General features: G+C 54.2%; 1 protein-coding gene across 2 annotated transcripts in view; it reads left to right on the top strand.

Moving 5' to 3' along the window:
- The window catches only part of TPCN1 (two pore segment channel 1), a 51,419-nt gene that overhangs the window by 13,417 nt on the left and 13,537 nt on the right, over positions 1–24,465 (top strand). For both annotated transcript variants that reach the window (XM_040986945.1, XM_040986944.1), the window contains exons 3-10: positions 14,124–14,251; positions 18,597–18,773; positions 19,889–20,002; positions 20,148–20,278; positions 20,960–21,048; positions 21,855–21,889; positions 22,185–22,243; positions 22,400–22,499. In XM_040986945.1, the coding sequence (XP_040842879.1) occupies positions 14,124–14,251; positions 18,597–18,773; positions 19,889–20,002; positions 20,148–20,278; positions 20,960–21,048; positions 21,855–21,889; positions 22,185–22,243; positions 22,400–22,499 (833 nt within the window). The remainder of the gene's footprint in view (positions 1–14,123; positions 14,252–18,596; positions 18,774–19,888; positions 20,003–20,147; positions 20,279–20,959; positions 21,049–21,854; positions 21,890–22,184; positions 22,244–22,399; positions 22,500–24,465) is intronic.

Raw genomic sequence — 24,465 nt, 5'->3', positions numbered from 1 at the left:
AGCTGTTCTATTTGGGGATAAACCAGTAGGTGGGAGATCTTTCTCTTTGTATCTTTCATATAAGTAAAATCAGAATTAAAACAGGAAGCACATCTTCTCTTTCCCCATCAGCCGTCCCCAAGGGCTGCTGAACCTCCCACTGCCGGTCCCATTCTAGCTGTAGCCTTTGTCTTTCAGGAAGCCTTCTGGGGTCTCTCCCACCCCTCCCCTGGCTGGGTCAGGGCAGTGGCCTCTGTCTGCTCTGCTCTCTGCTGCACCTGCCACCCTCACTGCAGTAGAAATAGGATTGTGTCTCCATGATGCCCTTTTGGCGTGGCCAGGTGGGATGGAGCTGGGAAGCAGAGAGCTCAAGCCCTGTGAGCCTGAGTTGGTGGCTAATGTCAGGACTGCCAACATGTTACGCAACCAGCCGTCTTTCTGGTAGCACAAGTTTTGCGAAGGCATGGACTAAATCTTCTGTACTCATAACCCGGGCACTTGATAAATAGACACAAAGTGACATACCTAGGAGTGAGTCATCAGACTCCAAAAACACCACAGGGTCCCTGGGGATGCTGTGTGTTACAGCTCAGCCAACTCCCCGGGCCATCTGGGGTGACTCGAGTTTCATCCCCACGTGATCAGATCAGAAATAGCCTGGCCAGGGCACAGCCCTGCTTCCCCTTGGCACAACCTACGCTTTGGACTCCTTGCTCGCTGCCCCCAGCACTCATCCTGTAATGGCTGCCTCAGCCTGGGGTGGGAGCGTGCAGCCTTGCCTTGTTTTGCGTTGGAGCTCACTCCCCCACTTCCTGCCCCTGCCACTCGCAGACGGCCTGTCTCCACTCTCTAATCTCTTTCTGTTAGATTGGTATTTCATTTTATTTTTTCATGTTCCCTTAGCCCTTGCAGAAAATCAGCTCGGGCGGAGCGGCTGTGCTCGGCACTGGCTAATGGCCTGGCGCCGCTCCAAGCTGCCGGATGCGCTGGCTTCCACTTGTGGGTGGTCGGTGGCAAGCATGTTCTCTCCTCTCTGTGGCTCTCGGGGGTCCCTTCTTCTCACGGGCTCGCCTGGCTGTCGCCATTGCAGTGTTGATGTGCTGCCCCGGAGCCGGTCTGTTTGCCTCGCTGGGGCTTGGTTTTATCAGCACCAAAATCTACCCGGCCCCTGGGCCAGCCATGCCATTTAGGTTGACATCCAGTGTGTTGTTTTGTTGCAGGGCAGCAGCTGTCCTGGAGCAGGGAGCCGCCCTGTGCTCTGGTGATGGGTGTGGCCAGGGCGATTTCTGAGGCTGCAGAAATGTGTGTAAGATACACTCTGCTCTCATAGCTCTTCAGCTGCTAGGTCTCCTGCAAAGGGTGGGCTTGACTTTGTTTTCTTTGTTCCAGATTTGTTTATTTGAAAGACAGAGTTACAGAGAGAAAGAGACAGAGAGAAGTCTTCTGTCTGCTGGCTCACTCCCCAGATGGCCACAACGACCCGACCGGAGCTCAGATAATCTGGCACCATAAGCCAGAAACTTCTTCTGTGGTCTCCCGTGAGGGTGCAGGGTGTCTCAGGAACATTAGCAGGGTGCTAGATCGGAAGTAGAGCAGTCAGGATTTGAACTGGCTTCTCTATGGGATGCTGGTGCCACAGGCAGAAGCTTAACTTGCTATGCCACAGCACCAGTCTGTGTTAAACAGGTTTAACTATGTTATTTCAGGGTTAAGTGACCTGGAAGGAGAAGCTGAGCTGGTTTCTTTCAGGGCTGCAGTTTCTTCCTCTGTCCAAGGGAGATAAGAATATGGAAGGTCAGTTTGACATCAAGTTGAACTGGGAGGCGGGAATTGGCCCAGGGGTTAAGATCTTCCCCCAGAGATGTCTGCACTCTGTATCCAAGTGTCTGGGTTCAAGTGCTGGCTCCACTTCCAGTTTCTGTGAAGGCATACCCTGGGAATCAGCAGGCGATGGGTCCAGTACTCACATGTCACCCACGTGGAGTTCTGGGCTCCTCCTGGCTTCAGCCTGGCCCTGTGCTGCCTCTTGGGGCCATTGGGGAAGCGAGCCAGCAGACAGGGGACCTCTTGTCTGTTTCTGTCTCTGTTCTATCGCTATCTCAGTGTGTTTTGAAAAGCAAGATTGAAAGAGACAGGGAGAACACACTGAACTCTCAAGTGCTTGTTCCCTTCCCATATGTCTGCAACAGCCTGGCTTGGGCTGGCACCAGAGCCCCGAGGCCAGAACGCTCTCCAGGCCTCCTGTGGGGGTGGCAGGGCTCTGATCACCGGCCCCATCATGGCTGACTCCCAGGGTCTGTGTTAGCAGGGAGCTGGAACAGGGTGGCAAGACTAGGCATACTGATATGGGGTATAGATGACCAACCGGTTTGGCCTGCCCCACCTGCCCCTCGCTATGCCCACTTCATTCCTTTGCATTTCATTCATGGTGCCCTGGGCTGCTTTCTTCTACTTGACAGAAAGGGAAACTGAGACAGAAAACAGGGAGGCTGAGCGCAGGGCCTGGACCCTGACTGCTCAAGGTCCCCAGTGCCTGTAGCACAGTGAGTGACACCATCAATCTGCCCATGCGATACAGCACTCTCAGCTGTCACTTCCCTGTGGCCTCCTTCACGTGTACAGAGCTACAGGTCCAGGTGTCCCCCGGGGGTCCAGCTGCTCCTGGGGGAGGGGATGGAGCAGACCTCTGTCCCCTGCTGTGTGGGTGCTGTCTGCTGATACATCCTGTAGGCTGGATCTCAAGCTAACCTCGAGGCATCTGAGCATCAGCTTGCCGACCTCTCGCAGGGATCCTGAGAGCACCGGGCACCAGGCAAGAAGCCTCTGTTGCCCTTCCATGCTTCCATGGCCCCCTTTCCTGTCCCTACGTGCTCTACAATTAGCATTTCTGATGCTTGCCAGCGAACGCCGGACAGATGTTTGCACAGGTGCTGCGCTCCTCACGGGGTGAGCAGGGTGGAGCACATGTGCGTGCATGGGTGAGTGTGTAAGTGAAGTGTGTGGCCTTCATGAAAGCCTCCACTGCACCTTGCAGTGAGTGACCGCGCGGCAGGGGTCAAAACCCTTTGTGCCCAGTGGTGGGAACACAGGCAGCATACGGCATTGGAATTCGAGGGCTACAAGACGAGGAGCTGTGTTTGACACCTGTGGGCACCTAGCCCATGGTGGGGTGTAGGGTGAGGGTATCCTGGGAGGGGTGCTTAAGAGGATTGGACAAGACCAGGGTGATCCCTGTATGCATGATTGGGCTCGTCCCAGGCAGAGATGGAACTTGCCGTCTCCCGGAAGCAGTGCATGGGGAGTGAGAGTCAGACTGCCTAGTTTGCAGTGCCAGCTACTGCCTTGCCCCTCTGGGACTCTGTTTCTGTATTCTGTAAAATGGGTATGAGAACAGATTCTGGCTCACCAAGCTTTTGCACTGTTAGTGTGCAGGAAGCCCTTAAAGGGTGTGTATGGTGTGTGCTTTGTGTAAGGGGCGTAGGGCATGACTGCGTCATTTTCCATCATGACAGCTTTGGCACTGGTGTATGGCTCTCCCAGAACCCTCTGCGGTGTTTCTGTTGGTTTCCTTTGTGCTTTGTGCAAGCTGTCACCCCCTCCACAGCCAGCTCGTGAGGTCCTCAGCCATTACCCTGCACGAGCCGGTTCCCCACAGAGCGAGGCTGTCCTCAGGTCCCTTTCCAGGCTTTTCGAGCTGACCGATGACCTCCGTGCCCTGGAACTGCAGTCCTTGTGTCACTTCCTGCTGGGGAGCTCCCTGAGGGCCCAAGGGGTGGTGTGACTTTTTCTAGTGCCAAAGCATTGAGCAGGTGCCTAGTGAAGGTCTTTCCCGAGTGCAATGCACCTGTTTGCCTTTGGGAACTCAGCTTTTCCAAGCATTGCCCTCCCCTTTCTTCTCTGAAGTGGCAGTGCAATGGAGTTAGGGTGCGAGGAGTGCTCTGCGGGTTATGCTGGCAGCCTCTGGTGGCCTCGCTGTGCATTCCTCCTGTGTCCACTTAGCCATGGGCCACACTCACTCCCTGGGTGAGGGGCAGTGTGCCTGTTTTGCTCGTGGGTAGCAAGGCAGCCCTTCGGAGTGGGCCATGCAGGTCCCCATCGGGCAGCTGCAGACGGACATAGACGGCAGCGGGCAGCTTTATCCTGGCCGCCTGCAGCCTGGAGCTGCTTCTAGCCCAGTGCTCGACTGTCCCCTACCCCCACCACCACCCGGGCACCGCCCTAGGGAGTCTTCTGTCCTTCCTTTCCTCCTCTGGCTTAAGCCTTTCGCGAGGCAGATTTTGGGCTCATAGCCAGCAATTCAATTGTGCCAGTTCCCGCCTCTCTGGCGGCCAGCGTACTTGCCTTGTGCTCTGCCTGGGTCTTCAGCCGTTCCCCACAGGCAACACAGGTCTCCCTTCCATGCCATCTCGCAGCCAGTTTTCAGAAGGAGAAGCAGAGCAGGGGGAACTATGCATCGCTCCAGCGCTGTGTACCTCACCCGGTTTCTGTCCGGGGAGCCCCAGAGGCGGCGGCAACACAGACGTACCACCCACAGACCCCATCAGTGTCGCTTGCTTTGTTTTCTTCTCCTCCTCCCTCTTTTTTCCCATGGAGTGGGGCTCTCCGTGACAACTGGCAAATGGTCGGGCTGTGGCTTGTTGTCATTCTGCCGGGCACCAGCTCCCGGAGGGCCCTGAGTGCTTTGTGGGTAGTTGCATTTGTTTCCACGGCGCCCAGAGCACATTTGGCACCAGGCCCAGTCTATGGATGAACAAACTGAGGCTCTAGGGATTTGGATGAGGAACTGCAGAAGCAGGGGCCCCCTGCTGAGAGCGAACTTGGTGCAGGGATGGGGGAAGGGCTGCTTTGCAGTAGAGAGGATGTGTGTGTGTGTGTGTGTGTGTGTGTGTGAGAGAGAGAGAGAGAGAGAGAGAGAGAGAGAGAGAGTGTGTGTGTGCATGGACTTAGGAGAAAGATCATGATGCTGAGTCCTCAGTGGTACTTTCCTCAGAGCTACCTTTTGGGATGAGCTCCAAGGCAAAGTAAAACTACGTTGCTTTCTCTATTTGAGAATCAGAGACAGGGAGTGAGAGAGCTCCCATCTGCTTGTTCTTTCCCCCAAATACTCCAACTGCTGGAGGAAGCTGAAACCGGGAGTCAGGTGCTCCATGCGCATCTCTCGTGCAGGTGGCTGCAACTCAGCCTCTTGAGCCATCATCACCTTCTACCTCCTAGGATGCGCCATGAGCAAGAAACCAGAGTCAGGAGCCCAGCCAGGCATGGAACTCAGGTGTTCCATGGTGAGACGATGGTGGCCCGACCCTTCGCAGGTCTTCTCTCCAAAGCGACCTCTCTCCCTGGGCACTGAACGTGGTTTCTCTTGCACAGCTCTGGCTGATCCCCTATGTGCCACAACAGCAGAAAGCCCAGCCTCATGCCCCACTCCTGTTGGCTCCCGCCCTGTGCTCTGCGTGCAACTTTGCCACGGCATATGGAAATGGTTTCTATTTATCCAGCAGCGACCGGGCTGCTGCCACATGCTGTGCTCCAGCGGACGGAAACCTCGGGCTCCCCGCAGGCTCGTTCCGAGGCTGCATTGCGAGCAGCCAGCTGTTTTGCAGGGAGTGTCTGGGCCCGGTGACATCAGCGTGGAGGCGGCGTGACCATCTGTGCAAACAGGTCATCCCAGTTCGCTCGCCAGCCAGTCCTCCTGTCCACCCCCTGAGGTGAAGATTCAGGGTTGCAGCTCATGCCTGTCAGTTCAGCAGTTTCTCTCAGGTCCTTCTCTTGCTCCGTGTGGTTTTATGTTTGCTTCCCTGTGCTGTCTGCCAGCATCCACGGAGTGTGCTAAGGGGAAGGGGCCACATCCAGTCTTCCCTGAATGGGCTCTGTCAGCCCGAGGAGGGCTTTGCCCACCGTTCCAGTCTGCCTGGGGCACCAGCTATGCAGGACAAGCTGTTTCCCTTCTATGGCCACTTACCTCGTGGCACACACAGAGCACGGTGGTCCTGGTAAGCTGAGCGGAATCAGCTTTCTGGAGCCGCTGTAAAAGCCCACACACATAGATGCTCACTTGCTGTGGCAGAGATGCAGCAGCAAGAGGGCGGCCATCGTCTTCCTGGAGGAGGAGACAGGGGGCCAACTCTCTGACAGCTCCTGGCCCCTCCAGCTGGGCCCTTGTGGTATGCAAGCTCCAGCTTTGCCTTCCCAGTGTGGTGCCCGAGTCCTGGGTCCTGGGGCTGGCGCTGATGCAGTGTGCAGCAAGCCACCAGCGGAAGAGGACCTATGCTGGCACACAGGTCCAAGATGGTTGCTGAGGCGATGTGGTGGGGCCACACCTGGCAGCTCTGTATTGCCCAGGACTCCTCTGGGCAGTGGGTACTCTGACACAAGGGCACCTGTTGTTTGGTCCAGGGATGTTTGGTCAGGAGGAAAGCAGGAATGGGCCCAGGTCACTAAGGCAGGTGGACCCCTGTCACTAGTGGAGTCTGCCCCTGTGTGGGTGGAGATCCAGGAGCAAATCCACCTGCCTCAGAGGGGACAAGGGAATAGGTACTGCTTAGGTTTGGCCCCCAACTATGACCAATCCCAAAACCCCTCCCCGCTCATCCTGCCCCAGAGTTCATTCTCAGTGGGAAGTCCTCCCAGGTACCTGGACAGCCCAGCATGCACACAGCTCCCCCGCCTTCTCACCTCTACCCCAGCTTCCTTGTTCACACACCTCTGTTGGCCGAATCCTTGGGGAACAACCAACCCTACAAGCAAACCTCGTTCTGCAACAACGTGGCACTTGGAACATCTCAACCCCACTTTTCCTTTTGGAAGTGAGAAGTGAGGTGAGAGCAGAGCAGGGCAGGGTGGGCAGCCACATCGCCTCTATGTGAAGGCTGATGTAAAGAAGTAGGGCAGCTAGCACCTGCTGCTCTCCTTTCCATAATCCAGGCCTGCCTGGGTGGAAGGGGGCTCTTTGTGGTCACCCGTGGCTGCCTTGAAAAGCCCCTGGTGTCTGTGTCAACCCAGGCCCGTCAGCACAGTCCCTGGGGGAGAGCCACGAACAACCATGGAGTCCTGCTGGGTCAGCCGAGTTCTGCTTCTTGACCACACAGGCAGAGCAGGGGAAGTGTGGGACAGGCCATTCCTGGAGGCGGCGGTCCCTCTTTCTTTCCTGTTTTTCTTTCTTTTGTGTGAAATCTTACCCTGAATTACTCTGATGCAGCTTTGTCCCTCTGGGGCCCCTCAAGCAGATCACGTCTTCCCCCAGCAGTGGCATCTCCTGTGCTGCCTCTGCCCTCTCCCCACAGCCACGTGATACCTGACCCTGTTTTGGGTTCCGGGGACACGGCCCTCTTGCAGCCACCATTTCCCCCGTCTGGCAGTGACACAAGCCCAGGAGGAAGCAGCAGGCGGAGTCGGAGACCGGGGGTAGGGGGGACATCTGGCCGTGCGACCCTACAGGGGCATCCCAAGGGTGAGAAACCTGGCCCTTTAATGTCGGGGAGAACAGAAGGAGCAGGAAGTGCCAAGGCTCTTGGGTGGAATGTTCCAGAATAACAAGGAGGCTGGCCAGTGTGGTGGGAAGAGGTTATGGGGCCAGTTTCCCTTGGCCATGGTGCAGGCAGCATAGGAGCCAGGGAGAAGTGCTTGTGGCCCAGATGCAGCTGGCTTCTGAGGAGCTGTCCTGGAAGGGACCACACTTAAGGGTAGACCCCTGTAAGACACGCTGACAAGCAGTGGCCAGAGCAGAGGACACTATAGCAAGGCTGCTTTGTGCAAAGCCCTGTCTTCCATCCTGCCCTGTCAGGTGCCGTTGGTGGATGGTGTTCCACACTCAGGCCCTGGCGAGTGATGCCCTGTGCTAGAGCTGGCACACACACAGTACTGAGCACAGCCCTCAGGCATCCTACAGCTCTGTCCCCTTCTCTGGGTGAGACCCTGGGCAGGTTCACCAGCCCTGGCACCTCCACTGCTTACCCGGTGTCAGGTGAGTGCTTTCGGTGGTGCTTGGCACACAGGGCATACCCTGTGAGGTCAGTGCTTGCTGTTGCAGCTACGTTTTAGAGGGCGGGAATGGGGGACACGGAGCAGTTAGAAGCTCTGGCAGCTAGGAGTCGGGAGTGGGTACTTGGCATTGTGGTAAAGGAGCCACGGTTGTTCTCCCCATACAGTGGGGCAGTGGGAAGCTGTAGTACCCAGCGAGGTCTGGTGCTGGGCTCTGTACTTTGTGGCCCAGCTGGTTCCAGGGCAGCTCCTGAGCTGGCAGCTGCGTCTGAGGACATCCAGGTATTTGCCGTTTCAGTTTAAGGCCTGGCACTTCAGAGCAAGGCAATTGCTAAAATCTCCAGTAAGAAGGACTTCAGGGGCTGGCACTGTGGCTCAGTGGGCTGAGCTGCCGCTTGCAATGCTGCCCTGATGTACCAGTGTTGTTTTGCCTCTTGGCTGCTCTGCTTCTGATCCAGCTTCCTGCTAGTGCCTCAGCTTGTTGTGATAAGTCCTCCCAGGCCCTTCATGGGCAGCCCTGGCTGATCTACTCAGTCACTGGATGTGACAGGAAGCAGCTGCCGTGTGGCTGCTCTCCCCTGTTGGCTGGCACCTTTTGTCTCTGATGGCTGCCTAGGGCACCTGCCAACTCCAAGCATCCTGTGGTGACCAGGAGCCCACCATCCCAGAGGATTTTAACACAGGTGGGGGTGGGGAGCATGGAGAGGCTGCAAGGAGATGCTGAAGGCTCTACTGTCCTTATAGGGCCTTGAAACAAGCAGCAGAATGGGCAAGTGGGCAGGCTGGCACACTATAGGACTTCCTGCAGTTGGGGGCCTGGCCAGGCAGGTAGGAAGGTCTTGCATGATAAGAGCCGGCCTGAAGGCTGTTGTGTTTTTAAAAAAAGATTATTTCTTATGTGAAAGACAGATGTAGAAAGGAGAGACAGAGTTCTTCCATTCTCTGGTTCACTTCCCAAATGGCTGCAATGACTGGAATTGGGCTGATCCGAAACCAGGAACTTGGAGCTTCCCCCAGGTCTCCCAGGGGCGTGCAGGGGCCCAAGGCCTTGGGCTATCTTCAGCTGCTTTCTCAAGCTGCAAGCAGGGAGCTGGACTGAAGATAGAGCAGCCACCCTAGATATGGAATGCTCACACTGCAGGCAGAGGAGTAGTCGTCCATGCCCCCAGCCCTGGCCCCAGCTGTTGCATCTTTTAGGTGAAGAGCAGGAGCCCTTTGTGAGGGTGGGGATTGAGACAGGGTGGAGAGAGAAGACCCTCCTTGGGCTTGGTGACTTGCAGGCCTAGAGAAATGAGAAGAAGGTGATCTCCAAGGTTTCTGGCTCCAAGGACAGTGCTCCCTGGACAGCCAGAGCCAGGACCTACCGCCTGCTCAGTGTCCATGGAGATTTTGGAGACGGAATGGAACTCATATTTGTGGTTTGACTGGGGATTGTGTGTTGGCAAGGAACAGCTGTCACTCATACACCTAGAGATTCCTGGAGCCATCTGCTCCCAGGTACTGGGCCATGAGCAAGTGTTGTTGGTGCTGGACAGTCTGCACAGCAGGGGCAGTGGGCTGTGGTCTAGGTTCTCAGGGCCATGCACCCTCCCCCATGCAGAAATGGACTGAGAGAGGGCCTGGGCATAAGGGAGAGGCTCTGGTCCATTTGCCAAGACCCCTGTGTGAGAAGAAGAGCCTGATGGCTCCTCCTGAGGGGAAGAGAGGAGAGGTGTCTTGCAGGCAACAGCATTTCGCCCCTAGGGTGGGAATTTGACACTAATTTCCTTGCCATCTGTGCCAGCTCACCGCTGCCTGCCCAGCTCTGGTACCATGCTGTATTTTACCTGGGGACCCTGCTCCAGGCTTGTGAGGGTGGCATAGGAAGAGACACAAGCAAGGGAAGACATGGCTTTTCATGCTCAGCAGAAGTCAGCTCTGGGCTCAGCCAGCCTTCCCTGACCCACGTGAGTGGTGGAGGAGGCAGCTTGACCTTCTCTTGCCTATGCCTGGGGCTCAGTTCTTGCAGAAACGGGCACTGGAATGGGAGTTAGGCACACTGCTCTGTGGGCACTGGGCAGAGAAAGGTCAGAACGGTCAAAGTTAATCCCCGTCCAGCTGTCCCGCTCGCTGTTCGGAACTCCAGCGGCACAGCCCCCCATGCTACTTTGAGTGATGTGAGCGCTGCACCATTGCCCCTTCCCATGTCTGGTTCTGGCATGGAGCCTGCTTGGTGTCCCAGCCCCACTGCCCCGCTGGCTGCAGGCTCCAGGCAGTCACTTGGCCTTTCCATCTCTTAGCTCCCTCAAGACTGCAATGAGAATAACAATGCACCAATCACACAGCCTACTTCATAGGAATGTGCTAGACTGAAATGGACCCACAGCTATGAGCATGCAGCTGTGTGTCATTATCCCTTGCTGTATGAATAGTCCTGCCTAAAGCAATGTGCTAGGAGGACAGCATCCTTTATTTCACTCATGCAGTCATGGGTGAAGAGGTGGCTTTGTTCTCCGCGGCATCCGTTGGCTGGGGCTGGAGTCTCTTCCTGAGCCGGCTTGTCTTCATAACCCAGTAGCTGCTGCTGGCTCAGGTAAAGGACTGTGGCCTGGGCACCTGGATTCTGCTCCAGAATTCTTCACCTGCTGCTTCAGCTTCCTCCCAAAATGCAGAGCCCTGAGGTCCAAGAGGTTGAGGTGGGCGTATGTTTATGATCCCAGGAAACACAAGCTGCCCTTGCTCTGTCCCCTACTGGTCAAAGCTGTCAGAGACTCACCTGGTGCCAGGAGGAAGAGACTTGGGGGCAGCTGCGGTGCAGCAAGTGAGGTGGCTGCTTGCAGTGCTGGCCATTTCATGCTGCAGTGCTATTTTGCTTCTAATCCATCTTTTTGGGAATGTGCCTGGGAAGACAGCATGTGATTGCCCAAGACCTTGGGACCTTGCACCCGCATGGGGGACCTGCGACAAGCTCCAGGCTCCTTGTTGCAGACAAGCCAAACCCTTGCTGTTGTGGCAATTAGGAGAGTGAACCAGTGGATGAAAGATTTTTCTCTGTCTCTCCAACCCTTTCTATAATTCTGACTTTCAAGTAAAATGAAGACATCTTTTAAAATATTGTAAAAGGAAGAATTGACTCCAGTGAAATTAGAAATTTGGGGTAGAAAGATCTTTGGAGGGAGACACTGGGCACAGCAGGTGGGGTCACCCTTGGGCTGCCTCCATCCCATGCTGGAATGCTGACTCAAGACCCAGCAGCTCTGCTTCAGGGGTTGCCAGTTCTGGCATCCTCTTTGCTACTACCCCATTCATGGTTTTCTCAAAGCCATCATGCCCTTAGGAAAGACAATGTAACCACCTCTGTGAATGAATAAACAGTATCTCTTCCCAGAACCAGATACTATAAGTGGAAACAGATATGCTGAGAAATGAAACAGTGTAGGCACATTGTAACGAGCTCCTGTTACACCAAGCCTGTAAGCCCGCGGTCAGTCTGATAAGCCTGCATTTGGGGGTGCTTTAAACAGCTTAACACGAACCAAACTCTTTAGGTGCTACAAAGGATGCCTACATCCCATTCTACCTGGGTTCAGGCCCCAGCCTCCTGCTGAGCTAGAATCTAAATAGTGTAATAAAGCAAGAAGAAAAGGCATCTAGATTGCAACGGAAGTAGTGCTGTCTTTGTTCTTAGCATGATCATCTGTGGAGAAAAGCCAGTGAAATCTGCAAGTTACTACACCTCAGACTTGAATTTTAGCAAGGTTGCAGGATAGGTTACCAGTGTAGTGAAATCAATTGTATTTGTATACACTAGCAACAGACAATCGAAAATTGAAATGAAAAAGCAGCTCCACTTACAAATGGCATCAAAAAGTGTGAACTACTTAGTGTGAAATCTAATGATGTATGAGGCTTGTATAGTGAAAGCTACAATGCATTACTGAGAAATTGAAGGAGACTTAAACAGATACACCATCTTCCTGAATTTTGAAATCATTGGTTATCCCCATAGACTCAACAACACACCCTCACAACTAAGTCCCAGTGATTTTTTTGTTTGGGATATAAATTAATTGATTTATTCTAAATTCATATGGGAATGCAAAGGAGCTAACTAGCCAACATAACTTTAAAACAGGTGGACAACTTTGGAGGACAACTCTTACTTGATTTTTAGATCTGGAAAACCGTGTTTATCAAGATCTTCAGGTCCTCATGTCCAATCGTTATGATCTAGAGTTAGGGATTTCTTAGAGATGGTGTTCATCCATAGAGAAACCAATGGGTAAATTAAGCTCCATCCAAATGTTTGAAACTTGTGTTCCAAAGTGACTTTTGCAAAACTGTTGGAAGAATGAGGAGGGAAGCCACAAACTGCATGATAGACTTGTATTTCGAATAGAAGGATGCTCAGATTCAGGATGAGCAAAGAGCACAGTGAAGACATGGGTGAAATACTTGCAGAAATGTTTGGGAACTACACTAAGTGCTTTTTATTATTAGGACAATGAAAGTTGAAAGTGTGATATGACACCACCACCCCTGCCTTACAGAACACCGAGAAGTAGAAAGGCTGCTAGTGGAATGGTAAAAATGGCTCCATTGATTTTGGAAAACAGTTGGATGGTTTCCTAAAAAGTTGAAATTGTGATCAAGCCATTTCACCTCCGTGGATCTACCCCAAGAATGAGAGCAAACAGTCGCACAGAGGCCTGTGTGCTTGAGTGTTCCTGGCAGCTTCATTTGAAAGAGGCGAAAACTAGAAGCAGTGTTGAGTTGCATCAACAGAGTGGATGCTCTGTGGTCCACTATCCCAGTGGAATATTATGCACCCATGTAGCAGAAGGAGCTGCTGGCCTCTGATGCAACACAGACGATACCTTTCTGTTTTAAAGGTTTGTTTTATTTATTTGAAATGCTGAGTTAGAGAATCTTCCATCTGTTGGTTCACTCCTCTAAAGATTTCAAAGTCTGAGGCTAGACCACACTGAAGCCAGGAGTCTAGAACTCCATCCTGGTCTCCCCGTTGGAGACCCGTTGCCTTCCCAGGAACATTAGCAGCAGGGAGCTAGATTAGAAGTGAGACAGCCAAGAATCAAACCAGCTTCTGAAACGGGATGCTGGCCACTGGCTGAAACCCTTGTGGCACATTGGCAGGTCCGCGACAGACGAATTTCAAAGTTACTGTGCACTTTTGCATTAGAAAGACATTGTGCCAGCCAGCAGCACTGCTGGCTCCGCCCGTTTCCTGCCCTGTGCCCCTGTGCTTCCTGCCGACTGTGCAAACATCAGTATGTCCATACACTTGATTCTTCCTACAAGAACATTGCTTGGGGCTTGGAGGGGACACCAGATATTCTCCCATGATTCACCTCTTCCCAATAAGTGGCCAAGTGGAACCTCCTTTCTTGCTGCCCTCCTTTTCCGTGTGTGTCAGCAGAGCCCAGCTTTGTTCAGACAAATGCAGCTCCCATGAACTCCAGTGTTCTTATCAGCCCACGGTTTGGTGGTGGGGGATCCCCAGGGGTTCAGCCAGTGCTGTCTCTTAGTGTCTTGTTCTGTGGCCGTCTTCTTGGGGAGTCTGTCCCCCGTGTCACAGCAGGGGCCACGGGGTGTGGGGGCAGACAGCCGCTCCTTGCTGCAGGTCCAGGGTCAGTTCCAAGTGCAGTCCCCAGCAGCCTGCACCAATCCCTGTGCCTCAGGGAGGCTGGGCGAGGTCTTTGGTGGCTGAGCTGGGTCACCTGCCCCGGAGGCAGGAGTGGGGATTCTGCAAGTGTCGTTTTCAGTTTGTGGGTAAATAGCACAAGGCAGCAGTGTACAGAAAGGGCTCCCAGTTGGGGTGACATCACTACGCTGCCCCCCACGCCCCTTGTGGAAAACCCATTGTGTTGAAGTCCTCTTTTTGCCTCCTTGTGTATCTTTTTGTGAAAATAAGTAGATACATTTATGTTTTCTTGTTTCCTCCCCATTGCATAAAAGCTCACTGTGTATGTTCTTTGACAATTCTTTCTTTTCTTAATAAGAGCAGAAATTTTTTTTTTCCCCAACCAGCCATTCTAGCTCTTGCTGTGCTGAGTGTTGGCTTGCGTGTGAGTGTGACAGAGCCCCTGCCAGTGGTGTTTCTCCTTTGTGGTACAGCTGTCCTCTTTAACCCAGCAGTGAGTGACTCTCTGTCTCCTCTGGCAACACAGATGGGGGCAGCTATGCTGTCCATGACGCCCAGGTCCCCAGCCTGAACTCTGCGAGTGAGATGGCCCTCTCCAGTCCCATCGGACACAACTGGGAGATGAATTATCAAGAGGCAGCAATCTACCTCCAGGTGAGTGCCTCCTGTTTGGCACCTGTTTGCGACACCTGCTGCTGAGGGCCAGGAGGCATCCAGGTGCCCAGACCTTCAGTGTTGGCTTGTGCCCTGACGCCGACCCTGACCATGCCACACAGGGAGGGTGTTAAGCTGCAGCTTGACCTCTGACTGCTTCTGAGACTTGGTTCTGTGCTGGGAGTTTGTGCGCATGTGCGAAGGTGCACATCTGGCTTTCTCTACTATTGCATGCTTTTTGGGGTTGTTGAAAATATTTTTCTCTAAAAGATATACTTATTCATTACAGCACATTTAGGTGCAGAGAGGAAATGAAAAAAATTATTCACCCAAGACTGTCACTGTTAATACTTTTCCTTTCAGGTTAAAAAAAAAATTGTAAGACTACATTTGTTTTTTACTCAGTTTTTTTTTAAAGATTTATTTGAAAGCCAAATTTTTAAATATTCACTTCCCAAATGGCTGCAACAGCCAGAGCTGAGCTGATCCTGAGCTGGGAATGCTGGGAACGGGAGCTTCCTCCCAGCTTCCCACGTGGGTACAAGGGGCCCGAGACCTCGGACCATCCTCTGCTGCCTTCCCAGGCTGTATGCAGAGAGCTGGATTAGAAGTGGGACAGTCGGGATTAGAATCGACACCCATACACAAGGGGAGGATTAGCCTGCCACCATGTTAGCCCCTAATACTTTTCTAAAATAATTTTTACTTATTTTAAAAGATCTATTACTTACTTGAGAATCAGAGTTACAGAGAGAGAGGGACAGACAGAAACAGACCTTCTTTCCACCAGTTTACTTCCCAAGTGGCTGTAATGCCTGGAGCTGGGCCAGGTCAAAGCCAGGATCTTGAAACTCCATCCAGGCCTCCTACATGGGTGCAGGGGCCCAGAGATCTGGGCCGTGTTCTGCTGCTCTCCCAGCTGCATTCACAGGGAGCTGGGTTAGCAGGAAGTAAAGCACCCATATAGGGTGCCTGAGTGCCGCCCTCGAACAATTTTAGTCCTGTGGTCCCTGCGGTTGTACAGTCTGCTAGTTTTTGTGAGATGAGTGTAGGTTTGTTTTCACCATCATTTGAATGGCTATAAATCACAGTCTAACTCTCGTGGTGGCCACTTTCTCCTGTGTGAGTTGTACTGCGGGGACAGTCAGTGACCAGGTCTTCTCCTGCTCTCCGTAATATGTAGGAGCATTTTACTGGAAAGGAGCCGAGAAATGGAATTCTGGGGCAGAAGGAATCCACATTGGAAACTCTTTATTTTCATTTCACTTGGAAGCAAGAAGGAACAGAGGGACAGAGAGATCCCATCTGCTGGTTCGCTCCCCAAATGCCCACAGAAGCTGCGGCTGGGTTGAGCCAAAGCCGGGAACCTAGAGCTCAATGCAGGTCTCCCGTGTGGGTAGCAGGGACCCAAATACTGCAGCCATCTCCTGCCGCCTCCAGCGTCAGAGGTGCGGGGTGCCAGGACTCTACTCCAGGCATGTTGACCTGGACTCCGGGCATTCCAAGCTGCGGCTTAACCACCATGCCCAGTGCCCAAATGCCCACCCCAAACCACGCTGTCCTGTCAGCCTGCGGTTCCTGTGTGCTTCTTGTCAATGAGGCCAGAGCAGTGGACCAGCTGCAGGGGAATGGCCAGGAGCTCCCCCGCCTGCCTCAGCCACACCTGACTGTGTCCCCAGCAGCTGCAGGAAGGGCTTGCAGGCTGTCCATGGGCTCGGCCATTCTCCCCAACCAGGAACAGGGGTGGCTGGGAGCACTCTCTTTCTTTGGGTCTTCTTCAGCATGGTGCTGTTGACACTGGATGGTGTCATCGGAATGTACCTCCAAGGTGCCAGGGTACCCCATGTCCCCCTGTCATGACAACCAAGAATGTCCCCAGACACAAGGGCAAGGCCCTGCTGGTAACCAGTGCTCATTGCCAGGAGATGAGGGGCCAAGCTGGTAGGGGGGTGAGTTCTTGCTGCTCTTCATGCCCACGCATTCCACGGAGCATCAGAGACCTGGCTGGCCTCTCCCTGGGTGCCATCTGCTGATCCACAGGGAGGCTTTCCTGGGGTGGGCCAGTGTCGGTCATTTCTCTCTCCCTCTCTTTTTGTTAAGGTTTATTAATGTTTTGGAAAGTTAGAAATGTTCCATTTGCTAGTTCATTTTCCCAAATGGCTGCAACAGCCAGAGCTGTGCTGGTCAGGTGCCAGGAGCTTCTTCCAAGTCTCCCACATGGATGCAAGAGCCTCTGCTACTCTCCCAGGCGCATTAGCAGGGGGCTGAATGGAAAGCAGAACAGCTGGGCCTTTAACTGGTGCCCATATGGGATGCCGGCACTTCAGGCAAAGGCTTTACCCTTTATGCCATAGCACAGACCTCATGTTGGTCGTTCTCTATAGAATGGGCAGGAGACTGAGCCTGTTTCTGAGGGTGGGGCAGGGAGCCTGGCTGCCCGGCCCTGACGCAGACTGCACCCGCACCTCCCAGTGGTTGACTCTCTCCACTGTTTATTGGGTAGACAATACAAGGCCCTGCCTGACGGGGAAGTTGTTAAGCATAAATAGATGTCAGGGCTCAGGTGAAGGCCCGGCCTGGGTGACAGTCAGGGTCAGCTGCTGCGTTTATTACGGTCAGGCTGCGAGAGCCAAGGGCAGAGCCTGTCTTTATGCAGCGGGTAGGAAATGAGAGAGAAGTCGCAGGATACACTCTGCAGGGCTGACTGGGCGTGAGCTGTCACCTCAACCCATCAGAGACAGAGGAGGAGAGAGGATTGGGAAGGGGAGAGGATTGGGGTGCTGCCGTGAAGATGCTCCTTGGGGTGCCTGTAATCCCATCTCAAAGTGTCTGGTTTCTGATCCAGCTTCCTGCCAGCATCAGCCCTGGGAGGCACACATGATGGCCCACGTCCCCGGGCCCCTGTCACCCACACGGGAGACCTGGATGGAGTTCCAAGCTCCTGGCTTCAGCCTGGCCCAGCCCTGGCTGGTAGAAAGTCTCTCTTTCTCTTGCCTTACAAATAAGTAAGAAAAAGTGGTTCAAAGTTCAATAAGTGAATAAATCATTAAAAAGACCACAGGTAAATGGTAGCCGGGCTGTGGAGACAATGGAAACCTAAGGCAGCTGGTGAAAGTGTAGCTTGCCGTACCCAGAGTGGCAGACGGTGCAGTAGCTCTTCAGGAAGCCCATTCGCTGGTAGTGAAGTCGGTGTGTTAGGAGAGATCTGTGCTGTGTGTTCAGTACGGCCTTGTCCCCAGGAACCCCTCCATGGCCGAGAGAGAGATCTCCCATCCGTGCATGGGCTGGGCTGAAGCCAGGAGCGTGGAGCTCCAACCCGCTCTCCATGTACTTGAACCATCGCCTGCTGCCTTCCCAGGGTCAACATTAGCTGGAATCTGGAGCTGGGGCCGTCCTAGCATGCTGATGTGGGACACACGGCATTTGAAAGTTTTATTTTATTATTATTATTATTTTATTGGAAAATCAGATATACAGAAAGGAAGAGAGCCAGAGAGGAAGATCTTCCGTTCGATGATTCACTCTCCAAGTGGCCATAACTGCCAAAGCTGGGCTGATCCAAAGCTAGGAGCCAGGAGCCTCTTCTGGGTCCCCCATGTGGGTGCAGCATCCCAAAGCTTTGGGTTGTCTTCAACTGCTTTCCCAGGCCACAAGCAGGGAGATAAATGGGAAGCAGGGCATTGCGATTGGAACCAGTGCCCCGGTGCATGCAAGGCAAGGACTTTAGCCACTAGGCTACCGCACTGGGCCCAACACATTTTAACTGTTGTGCCATACATTTCCGCACGGCGCACGTGTTTTATTTTAGTTTAGTTTTATTTTTCTGCGTGGTTTTAAGAGGCAGTGAGTCCTGGCATCAGCAAGTGTGGTTAGACATGGCCAATGTCTTTTTTTTTTTTTTTAAAGATTTCATTTATTTTTATTGGAAAGTCAGATTTACAGAGAGAAGGAGAGACAGAGAGAAAGATTTACCATCTGCTGGTTCACTCCCCAAGCGGCCCCAGTGGCTGGAGCTGAGCTGATCCGAAACCAGGAGGAAGGAGCCTCCTCTGGGTTGCCCATGCAGGTGCAGGGTCCCAAGGCTTTGGGCCGTGCTCTACTGCTTTACCAAGCCACAGGCAGGGAGCTGGACGGGAAGTGGAGCAGCCGGGACATGAACTGGCACCCATATGGGATCCTGGTGCATGCAAAGTGAAGAGTTTAGCCACTAGGCTACTGTGCTGGGCCTAATGGCCGATGTTTTTCATCCCTGACCTGCCTTGCGCCTTCTTCCTCTCGCATGCCCTCAGTGCCTGCTGGGTCTCCCGCAGGCCTGTGCGCCCTCACTGTCCCCTGTCTCTTCCAGGAAGGCGAGAACAATGACAAGTTCTTCACCCACCCCAAGGATGCCAAAGCGCTGGCAGCCTACCTCTTTGCACACAACCACCTCTTTTACCTGATGGAGCTGTCCACGGCCCTGCTGCTGCTGCTGCTGTCCCTGTGCGAGGCGCCAGCCGTGCCCGCGCTCCGGCTCGGCATCTACGTGAGTGCTGGCCGCCCGGGAGCTGCCATTCTCTGGGTCAGGAACCTGGAAAGGAACATTCTGGAAGGGCAGGCCCTGCCAACAGACTCCGGGGAACTTCCAGGCCTTTCCATGGTGGTGCCTGGGTGGCCCAGAGGCAATGAATGTTGCCCATCCCTACGCCACAGCTGGTGCTTTCCAGGGAGGGGTGGTGAGCCAATGGCCTCCCGTGGCAGGGTACCCAGGCAAAAGGTGGGCATGGTCATCAGTGGGGGAGAATGTCTCAGCCTGGGGCCGGCTGTCAGTGTGCGGAGGCCTCCTTGTCCCTGTCCCTTTCTCAGGCATGGAAGCAATGAAGGAAGTGTTTGCCTGCCTGGTTAGGGAGACCCTGAAGCCCCCATGGTGAGGCCCTGCTCTCCATTTTCTCACCTGCTCCTGCATGGCCATTCAAGATGGCGCTACTTTCCCTTTTCCTTCTTCTGGGATCCCTTTTCCCTGCCAGCTGCTGTCCCTCACTCAGGTCCCCGGAAAGCCCGGGCCCTGGAGAGATTTCCCACTTCATATCCCGGCTCCCTGCTGGGATGTGGGTTCCAGGAGGGCCAGAGCTCCAGGGAGTGACTCTCCCTCCGGGGGCCGCAGGTGTCAGGTCTTGGAGAGGCTATGGCAGCCCAAGCGGAAGAGGCAAACTCAGCATCCTCCAAGTCTTCTGTGCTTTGGTCCCCAGGAGGTTTGGGGGTGCTGCCTGTCTGCCAGTCCTTGTCCCTCAAACTCCTGGACATACAGTTACATTTTACTGTTTTCCCTTGTCTCAGTCCCTGGCCTATACTTCCTCCATGCCTTTTCAGGATCTGTTATGAATTATGTGGAGTTCTTCCCAGAACCAGGCTGGACATAAAAGTATCCCATTTTGTTCTCTCTCAAACTCCTGCCTGCTGTAATTTGTCACTGTGGCACTCTCACGCATACCTGTAATGTGTACACTGACTTGCTGTTAGTCACCCAGGCAAAGCTGCAAGGCCGAGTTCTCACAGCTGTGTTGGGTGTTGGGAGGGGGTCTATACCCTGCAGGGGAGTGGGCTGGAGGGAGCGGCCATGGACCCATTGGACAGTGACACGGCTGTGTGCCTTGCTCCCAGGTCCACGCCACGTTGGAGCTGTTCGCCCTGATGGTAGTGGTGTTTGAACTCTGCATGAAGTTGAGGTGGCTGGGCCTGCACACCTTCATTCGGCACAAACGGACCATGGTCAAGGTGAAGTGTATGCACACTTTGTCTAGGAGAATATCCCCAGGGCAGCACAGAACAAGGTGGGCTGTAGCCCCTCTTATGGGGTAGCATGTACAAGTGGGGAGAGGGGCCGGGAGAGTTGACGGTGCACCATGCCTGGCGCCCCCAGACCTCTGTGCTGCTGGTGCAGTTCGCCGAGGCCATCGTGGTGCTGGTACGGCAGACGTCCCACGTGCGGGTGACCCGGGCTCTCCGCTGCATCTTCCTGGTGGACTGTCGGTACTGCGGTGGCGTCCGGCGGTAAGGAAGGCATGGGGTCCCCATGGGGTGGGGGGCGTGGGTAACAGGGAGTTCTGTCAAGTCCCTCTCTAGCCTGCTGCTAGCTTCTCTCTTTCTGAGTGGCCACAGAGCCAGATAGCATCTGGGACTCAGCATCCCACTATCTGGGACTCAAGCAGGCTCTCTGGGAACCCCTAACCAGCTCAAGCCTAGACTTAAGTGTACTGTTGGAAGCTCCAGCTGGGAGATTCCTTGGCCAGCGTCCTGTTGGTGGGAGGAAAACAGTTCATTCTTAATTCCATACAGTTGCCATGGGTGGAACTGGATGACTCTGACATGTCTTCTTGCATCCCACTTCCCACTGGGGGCACCTGAGGCTGCCCTTGGACTTCTGCCACACCCTCCTCCTGCAAGGCCCTGTCTCCAGGCAGAGGTGGCCATGCCCATCCTGGTTGCCCCAGCATGTATTCCAAGTGTCCCACTCTTCCCATTGCCCACTGAGGGCCAGAGGGGGTCTCAAACCACAGGGGTGAAAGGCTACACTTGCCATCACACCAGTATGTGGTGGGATTTGATGTTCTCCATCAGAGACGCCAACCCGCCCGCCCCCTCAACTCCAAACCAGCACTGCTACATAGCAGAGCTCCCAGGTAGCCCTGCCCAGCCCAGGCTGGCGCTGCCACACCTGCCTGTCTTCCCTAGCAACCTGCGGCAGATCTTCCAGTCCCTGCCGCCCTTCATGGACATACTCCTCCTGCTGCTCTTCTTCATGATCATCTTCGCCATCCTCGGTGAGAGCTCCTGGAGCAAGTTGGGAACCAGGGACAGTCCTGCCCGCTGCCTTGGCTGCTTCTGGCCAATTCCACCCTTCTTCCCCCGGAGGGCATCCTAGCAGTGGCAGGTGGTTCTTTGTTGACGTTCGGAACACTGCCAAATCCAGAATCAAGTGCTGGACGTACTGGTGTCCAGGAGGCGCTGTGTCCTGGTCCACAGGCAGCACCTTCTCATGGCATGGAGGGACCAAGCAGCCCTCCAGGGACACTGACTCCCTTCATGGCCTGTGTCCTAACAGCATCTCGTGGTGGGTGAGGATGTCACCCCAGGGACTGGGCTTGGGGTGGTGGGGACAGAGACATCGCAAGGATCGCAGTTGTAAAAGTCCAGACGCCCCCCCCATGGACCCACACTGTCCACTCTAGAAGGCGAAATATTAGAAAGAAAATGGAAGCCCCCTTTGCCTCCTCCTTCCTCTATCCCCGCTGCTCCCCCACCAGCTTCTCTCTTCCTGTGTGTCTTCATGCTTTTCCATTGCACCCCATGATGTGCAATCCCCAGCCAGCCACAGACACGGCTCATTTGGTCTAAATAATTGGGGGGCCCGGGATTTTCAATTTAGACTTCATCCCAAAATGCAGGGCCCGGTCTTCTACAGGGCCAAAGCAGCGTATCCTCCACGACCCTGCCCTACCCCGACCCCCTGCAGCCCTAGGATGCCGCAGGCCCCACCCCTGCCTTGTGCTGTCCCGGGCTGCCACTCTCCGTGGACACCTGGCCAAGGCCCCTGTCCTAACATTTCTGTTTCTCCACCACCTTTTAGGTTTCTACCTGTTTTCCCCAAATCCTTCGGACCCCGTAAGTGACCAACACCTGTGTCTGTCCCTCCTTTGACCTTGTCCCTCCAGTGGGTGGCCAGGGGACCCCGCTCTGTGTGGCTTCCCATTGTGGCTTGTGTTTGCCACCTGGGAGTGGCCTGTCACTCCGACTCTAGCCACTTTCTCCCTGTGTCTTTTCTGTCCTGGATCTGGGTCAGTAGCCCTTTCTTGCTGTGTCAGGCCTTAGGGACTCCCTGGAGGAGGAGAACAGCTCTGGAGACCTATGGCTGGCAGGTGTGAGCTCTCACATGTCCGTCTGCCCCTTCCCCTTGCAGTACTTCAGCACACTGGAGAACAGCATTGTCAGCTTGTTTGTCCTCCTGACCACAGCCAAGTGAGTACAGCTCTGCCCTCCCGCCCTGCTGCGGGAACTCGGGCTGCCGCTGGGATAGCAGCGGGCCCAAGAGCTGTGCTGCGGGCACTGTAGGCTGGGGGCGGGTGGGGCCCGGGAGGGCAGAAGGGCTGTGGGGGACCCTGCCTTCTGCATCAGCTTCCCAGATGTGATGATGCCGTCGTACTCCCGGAACCCCTGGTCCTGCGTCTTCTTCATCGTGTACCTCTCCATCGAGCTGTACTTCATCATGAACTTGGTGAGTCACTGAGCCTCGGGCTCCGCCACCACGGCCTGCACCAGGGGAGTGACGTCAGCCGACGACCTCCCTGGGTGGGACTCTGGGGCCAGGAGTGCAGGCTCACAGTCCGGAGTGGGGTGCTGCGGGGAGCGGTGACCGTGATGGCTGCGTTCCTGGGGGAGGCTGGTGGGTCTAGAGCCCATCCTGGTGTTGGGGTCAGCAGAGGCTTCTGGGCCACTCCTGTTTTACTCTTGTATCTGAAGAACAGCCTCACACTGTCACCATAGCCAGGTGCGTCATGAGACCCAGGAAACCCTTTCCTCTGGGTAGACGGGCAACGGATCCTAGCAACATGCCATTGTTAAAACACCAAACTGCATTCCTTTAAGGTTTTTTTTTTTTTTCAAACTGCCAAAGAACTGTATTGCATACCTTGTTGTTTTAATTTGTGATATATTTAGAGCTGTGAAAATCCAGGGCAGGGCCCAGCAGACTATGACCCCTTAGCCACATCTGGCCCCTCAGTGTGTTTCTGTAAATAAAGTTTTATTGGCACAGGGCCACGCCCGCTTCTTTGCATACTGACTGGCTAAGGTTGGTGGCCTTCAAAGCCTCAGAATGACTTTCTGACTCTTTACAGAAAATCTTTGTTCACCTTTGACCTATGGGGGGAAAAATGAAAAACCAGTTTCAAGGGGGGTAGAGAGGACAACAGAATTTCCCTCAAAACATTTATTTTTAAAATTTATTTAAAAAACAAATCGCTCATTCCTTGATTCTCTCCCTAAATGGCCGCAACAGCTGAGACAAGGCTAGGGTTGAAGGCAGTAGTTAGGAGTTTCATCCAGGTCTCCCTGCCGGCGTGGCACCCCAAGCACTCGAGCCATCACAGCTGCCTGCCAGGGTGCGCATTCGCAGGATGCTGGATCAGGAGCCAGAGCTGGGGACTGAAGTCAGGAACCCTCGCCTGGGATATGGGCGTGAATGTCAGAATTTCAGAGGGAGAGTCCTACAGATCTTCCATCTGCTGGTTCGCTCTCCCATTGGCCACCATAGCTAGGAGCCTCTCCCAGGTCTCTCATGGGGGTGTAGGGTCCAAGGAGTTGGACCATCTGCTGCTGCTTCCCCAGGTGCATTAGCAGGGAGCGTAATCAGAAAGAGAGCAACCAGGAACTCTAACCAGCACCCATATAGGATGCTAACCTTGCAGACAGTGGGTTAACCTGATGCCCCTCGGCGCATGCCCCCGGACATGAATTCTTAACCAAAGTTTTAACTCTTTGGCTAAATACCTACTCCCACCCTAAATAGCATTAAAAAAAATTTTTTTTTTTTTTTGCTTATTATTTATTTGGAAGGTAAAGTTAGAAAGACTCTCATTCACTGGTTAACTCCCCATGTGGCCTCCACAGCTGAAAATGTCCAGGCTGAAGCCAGGAGCTACTCCCAGTCTCCCACAGGGATGCAAGGGCTCAAGGGGCCATGTCTGTTGCTTTCTCGTGTGCATTTGTGAGGAGCCAGACCAGAAATGAAGCTACCGGGACTCAAACTGGCTCCCTCATGGAATGCCGACATTACAGGCAGAGGCTTAAACTGCTTCACCACACCCCTACTCTCTCTAGCATCTTTGAAATACGACTGATGCTGACCCATTCCTGACTGCAGGCCTCTTCACTCCTCTTATTTCTGAGGTCACACGAAGCTATGAGTCCCAAAGAGAGGTGGTAAGGGGTAGGCGTGGGAAGTACTGCACAGAGGCCTGCTCCTTACTGCCCCAGGGTTGCCAGGACAGTGGGCACAGGGGGCAGTCTACACACTGGCCTGGGCTGAGTTGGGCTGGGAACCCAGACTTGTCCCTGACTTGTCCCCATCTGGCCAAGGACAAGTGATGTGGCAGCAGCAGTGCCTTCAGGTCTCTGCAGAGAGAAGTGTGTGAGCGTTGACAATGGCCTTCCCCTTTGGAGACTGGGAGGCCAGCCTCCTG

Source organism: Ochotona curzoniae, unplaced genomic scaffold, assembly GCF_017591425.1.
Source record: "Ochotona curzoniae isolate NIBS_2020 unplaced genomic scaffold, NIBS_Ocur_1.0 contig_46, whole genome shotgun sequence".
Taxonomy (NCBI): domain Eukaryota; kingdom Metazoa; phylum Chordata; class Mammalia; order Lagomorpha; family Ochotonidae; genus Ochotona; species Ochotona curzoniae.
Note: the sequence above shows the minus strand (reverse complement) of the source record. Positions and strands in the feature narration are given on the sequence as shown.